Source organism: Microtus ochrogaster, chromosome 6 (genome assembly GCF_000317375.1).
Source record: "Microtus ochrogaster isolate Prairie Vole_2 chromosome 6, MicOch1.0, whole genome shotgun sequence".
In the NCBI taxonomy this organism is placed as follows: domain Eukaryota; kingdom Metazoa; phylum Chordata; class Mammalia; order Rodentia; family Cricetidae; genus Microtus; species Microtus ochrogaster.
Window position 1 is genome coordinate 58079675 of NC_022013.1, and position 4977 is coordinate 58084651.

Sequence of the window (4977 nt, forward strand, 5' to 3'; positions counted from 1 at the left end):
ACTCTCAGTTTGTACCAAGGTGATGTAGGAGAGCAGGGATCAGTCAAGGACCAACTGGGCAGCTAGCCCTGGGCTGCATGGTGCTCACACCTCTGCCTAGGCTCACCAAGCAACTGAGATAGGTGGGGACCTATCAAATCAAGACAGAATTGCCTCCCAGCACAAACTAAGTCAAACTGTGTTTTCAAGACAGCAATAGTAGCTAAACTTGAAACATGAACCTGAGAACACAGCTTCCTGGGCATCTGTTCTGTCTTGAGGACTAGAAAAATTGCAAGTAAAGCAAATACAATCTGATGGGATGTCTGGGAGTCAGACCACCATCCAGGTGAGTCATCCTGAGAACATCCTCCACTTCAGGCTGAGTTCACCCTCTCTTATCCACTTCCTGATCCAGACACTCCCTGTCTTGCTCCCCATCTTTTTGTTTGTTTGTTTGTTTGGTTGGTTGGTTTTTGTTTTTTGAGACAGCGTTTCTCTGTGTAACAATCTTAGCTGTCCTGGAACTAGCTCTTATAGACCAGACTGGCCTCGAACTCACAGAGACCCACCTGTCTCTGCGTCTCTAGTGCTGGGATAATGGCATGCACCACCACCACCCAGTGCTCCCCATTTTTTATAGGAGCAGGGCAGCCAAGGCTTGGCAGAACCCCACCCTGAACAGCCACAGTATTTATAGCTACATCCCTTCTGGGGCCTGGGCAAGCTCCCCAGGGCTCTGCTGCCACCCTTGGTTATCTGGGCTCTTGATGAGAATTAAAATCTGGTTCACTAAGAAGTAGCTTAGTGGTACTGCATCTGCTTGGTGTACTTAAGTCTCTGGTTGCCTTCCACAATACACACACACACACACACACATACACACACACCTCTTCCTTTAAAAATTGGAGTTATACTGTCCCAATGTTAAGCTTGTCTTTTATGGTTCTCTGACTGGGGTGACAGAGGAGGGAGAATGAGTTCCTAACACATATTCTTTGTGTGTTTTTGACTTGCAGTGCCTGCATCTACCTACAGCCCATCCCCAGGAGCCAATTACAGTTCAGCTCCCTATACCCCCTCACCTGCTCCCTATACCCCCTCACCTGCTCCCACCTATTCCCCTTCCCCTGCACCAGCTTATACCCCTTCCCCTGCCCCAAACTATAGCCCTGCTCCCTCAGCAGCCTACAGCGGGGGCCCTGCAGAGTCTGCCAGCCGCCCACCCTGGGTGACTGACGACAGCTTCTCTCAGAAGTTTGCTCCTGGAAAGAGCACCACGTCTGTCAGCAAGCAGACCCTGCCCCGGGGGGCTCCAGGCTACAACCCAACAGGTCCACAGGTGACCCCTCTTGCCAGGGGCCTGTTCCAGAGAGCTGAACGCTTCCCAGCGAGCAGCCGGACTCCCCTCTGTGGACACTGCAACAATGTAATCAGGTACAGGTAGGGGTGGACAGATGGGAGGGGTGACAGACAGGAGGGCAGATATAGGCAAAAGGTCAGCCTCATGGGGAAGCCTCAGGTCTCTCTGGCTCACCTCTATGAGCTTTAGCTTCCATACCTGTGTGACACCCACATCCCTGGGGAATTGGGAAGATTCCATGAGGTAAGTGGTGAAGCTCCCAGCGTGGTGCCTGGTGCCAGGAGCTCTCCCTTGGGCTAAGGCTGGGTTCTGGGAATCTCCAGTCTTACTGTCAGGTTTATTGAGCACATTGCAAGTTGGATGACAGTGCTGGTTTTGACCCAGCTTTCCTATAGGGTTGCTTCTGGATCTTTCCACAAACAGGTCCATACCTCTTAGGGCTTTGATAGACACTTCACTGAAATTAAAGCAAGTAATTTCCCTTAAAAGTCATGAGTTCGAGAACAGCCTGGTCTACAGAGTGAGTTCCAGGATAGTCAGAGATACACAGATAAACCCTGTTTCGGAAAAACAAAACAAGGAAACAAAAATTTATTAAAAAGAGAAAAAAGAGCCGGGCGATGGTAGCGCACGCCTTTAATCCCAGCACTCGGGAGGCAGAGGCAGGCAGATCTCTGTGAGTTCGAGACCAGCCTGGTCTACAGAGCTAGTTCCAGGATAGGCTCCAAAGCCACAGAGAAACCCTGTCTCGAAAAACCAAAAAAAAAAAAAAAAAAAAAAAAAAAAAAAAAAAAAAAAAAAAAAAAAGAGAAAAAAGAAGTCAGGGGTCTCCAACCATGCTTGTTAAATACAGTATGTCTGTGTATATGTGTGGTATATGCCTCCATATGTGAAAAACATACCCTTTAAAAAGAACAAAAGCAGAGGCCAGGCATGGTGGTGGCACACATCTTTGGTCGCCAGCACTAGGGAGGCATAAGCAGGCATATCTCTGTAAGCTCAAAGCCAGGCTCTTCTAAAAGCTAGTTCCAGGCCAGCCAGGGCTAGAAAGTGAGATCCTGTTCCCAAAACAGAAACAAAATGAACATAGAAGAACTAGAAAACACGGAACTGAAAAAGTTAGAACCTGAGATTTTCTGCTAGTTCCAGTGTTCTGAATACTAATCTGAACCAGAGCCAGCAGGTTTATCACCGACTGCTTCCTGTGACCTTGAACGAGTTCCTTGACTTTCCCCGACTCAATTTTCTGTACTGATAATCCGGCCTTCCTTCTTCATAAAGCTGTTATGAGGGTTAGCTATATTAACAAATGTAAGATCATTCTTGAAGACACTCTAGCACACAGTAGTTTAATAAAGGTTAGCCACCATCGCCATTGCTCTCAGAATAACCTTTGATGACCTGAACCCGGTGGTGTGTTTACTTGGTTCTCAGTGGGAGACATTTGAATTGCTTCCAGGTTCTCTTTGTTAGGTGTTGGATTGTGTGTTCCCTCACGATAGGGTCTCTCTGTGTAGTCCTGTTTAGCCTGGAGCTTACTAGGTAGACCAGACTGGCCTTGAACTCTGCCTGCCCTGTGCTGGTATGCACTCCCGTGTCCCATCTTCTGGTTCTGTTTATTGTGTTACTGACATGACAATAGATGTCTTTCTGCATGGAACTTTCTCAGAATTATGTGGTATTTCGTTAGAACAATCCTTAAAGCAAGCATTACTAAGTAAATGTATGAATAGTGTTGGGGTTCTTAAAATATCTGGCTCTAATTTCTGGGGCTCATTTTAAAATACTGCTGTCTGCCATGCCAGGGGCCCTTTTCTGGTAGCCATGGGCCGCTCTTGGCACCCAGAAGAGTTCAACTGTGCCTACTGCAAGAACTCCCTAGCAGATGTGTGCTTCGTGGAGGAGCAGAACAACGTTTACTGTGAACGGTGCTACGAGCAGTTTTTTGCCCCGCTGTGTGCCAAGTGCAACACCAAGATCATGGGGGTAAGTGGGCAGCATCCCTCCCTTGGGCCCTTGTCTTTTCTTCAACTGGACTGGCTTCCTCCCTTCCCCTAAGATTTTCGGTCCCGCTAGAAACACTCTCAACAAGCTGTTGATAACAGAGAACGCAACTCCATTTCCAACGCAGAATGGAATCAGTTTGCCACTAACTCCTGAACCAGGGAACAAATTAAGTTGGGCCAGCAATGCTATACACATGTGCCACCAGGTTCAAATGGTGCCGGGGCGCCTCAAAGCAGGTTCCCGCTTCGCAGCCTGGCCTGTCATCTGCCTGCGGCCCTGACTCTCAGTACCCTTTTGGCAAAGTGGCCCTAATAAGCCGGACCTCCCTTCTCCACCCTCCCCTGTCTTCCCGGCACCTGCTTTTTGAGCCGCGTTGCCCCGGGGGTTCCCTAGGAGACTTGGACAGCAGCCCTGGGAAATGTTCTGTCCTGAACCCAGATTCTCCCCTCCAGGAAGTGATGCGCGCTCTGAGACAGACATGGCACACTACCTGCTTCGTCTGCGCAGCCTGCAAGAAACCTTTTGGAAACAGCCTCTTCCACATGGAGGATGGAGAGCCGTACTGTGAGAAAGGTAGGCACGGGAGATACGGTGTAGAGAGGATCAGCATGACACCATGCTGGAAGACGCTGTACCATTTCCCACCTGGGTTGACAGGAGGGCATAGGAAGCTAAGTCCTGCCTCTGTCAAGGGGAAGAAGGGGTCTTGTGCATTTTGCTTCATGTGTGGTACTGGGGATCAAACTCAGGGTCTTACACAAGGTCCTGATTTTGTTTTTAATGGCTGAATCAAGCTATTATAATGAGCTATTTATACTTTATACTCCTTCCCCTGCTCATTTGGTTTCAGCTTTTGGGGAAAAGGAGTTGGAGTTACAAAGTATTTTATACACCAGCCTCTGCTCCCTTCCTTGTTTCTAATATCTGAATCCCACATTGCTTCCCTAAACCTTGAGAGACCTTTCAGGCTATGTTGACTTGGAAACCCGGGTAGTCTGAAGAGGGGCCTTGGCTCTAGTCGCTCTAGTTTCTGTTTCTGACTCCACCCTGGGATAGCTTTGCAACCCTGAGGAAAGCTGCTCAACTTCTCTGAGAGACTGTAACAGCTGCCCTGTGAAGTTGCTGTGGGGACGGAAGCAGGGAGGGGCCGAGGCGTGGAATGCCGAGCTCCCTTCCCTCCCTGCCTGCGGTGTTTTTCAGGCTTCCTCCAATCTCTCTGCACCTTGCAGTGCAATATGTTATTGTAACATGTGAGGAACTGTGGTGACTTCCTGAGTCACAGGCATTCCGGCTAGCTGGCCTTTCCGTCCGGTCCTTTCTTCACAGCCTGCTCCTTCTGGAAGAGTTTAAGTCCAGGCAGATAAAGGGCTGAGACAGCAGCACCAGAAAATCGGATGAGGAAAAGCAAGGAGGCCAATTATAGAGATAACCTCATTTTGTAGAATAAATGAGGAAAATGCCAATATTCTAAAAAATAGTATTACTCGTATCTGTACTATCAATTTTTAAAGCCTCCAGGCCACACAAAATCAACTTTGAAATAGAAAAATCAATCAGTAAGCGTGACTCAAACTTCCAGAAGTGGATTCAAACTGTTTGAAGAACAAATTTGTGACTGGGCAGTGGTG

General features: G+C 48.4%; 1 protein-coding gene across 6 annotated transcripts in view; it reads left to right on the forward strand.

The window, feature by feature from the left end:
- Window positions 1–4977, forward strand: part of Ldb3 (LIM domain binding 3) — a 58693-nt gene that overhangs the window by 44726 nt on the left and 8990 nt on the right. For all 6 annotated transcript variants that reach the window (XM_013346806.2, XM_026779949.1, XM_026779950.1 and 3 more), the window contains 3 exons: window positions 999–1416; window positions 3148–3328; window positions 3802–3922. In XM_013346806.2, coding sequence (XP_013202260.1) covers window positions 999–1416; window positions 3148–3328; window positions 3802–3922 — 720 coding nt within the window. The remainder of the gene's footprint in view (window positions 1–998; window positions 1417–3147; window positions 3329–3801; window positions 3923–4977) is intronic.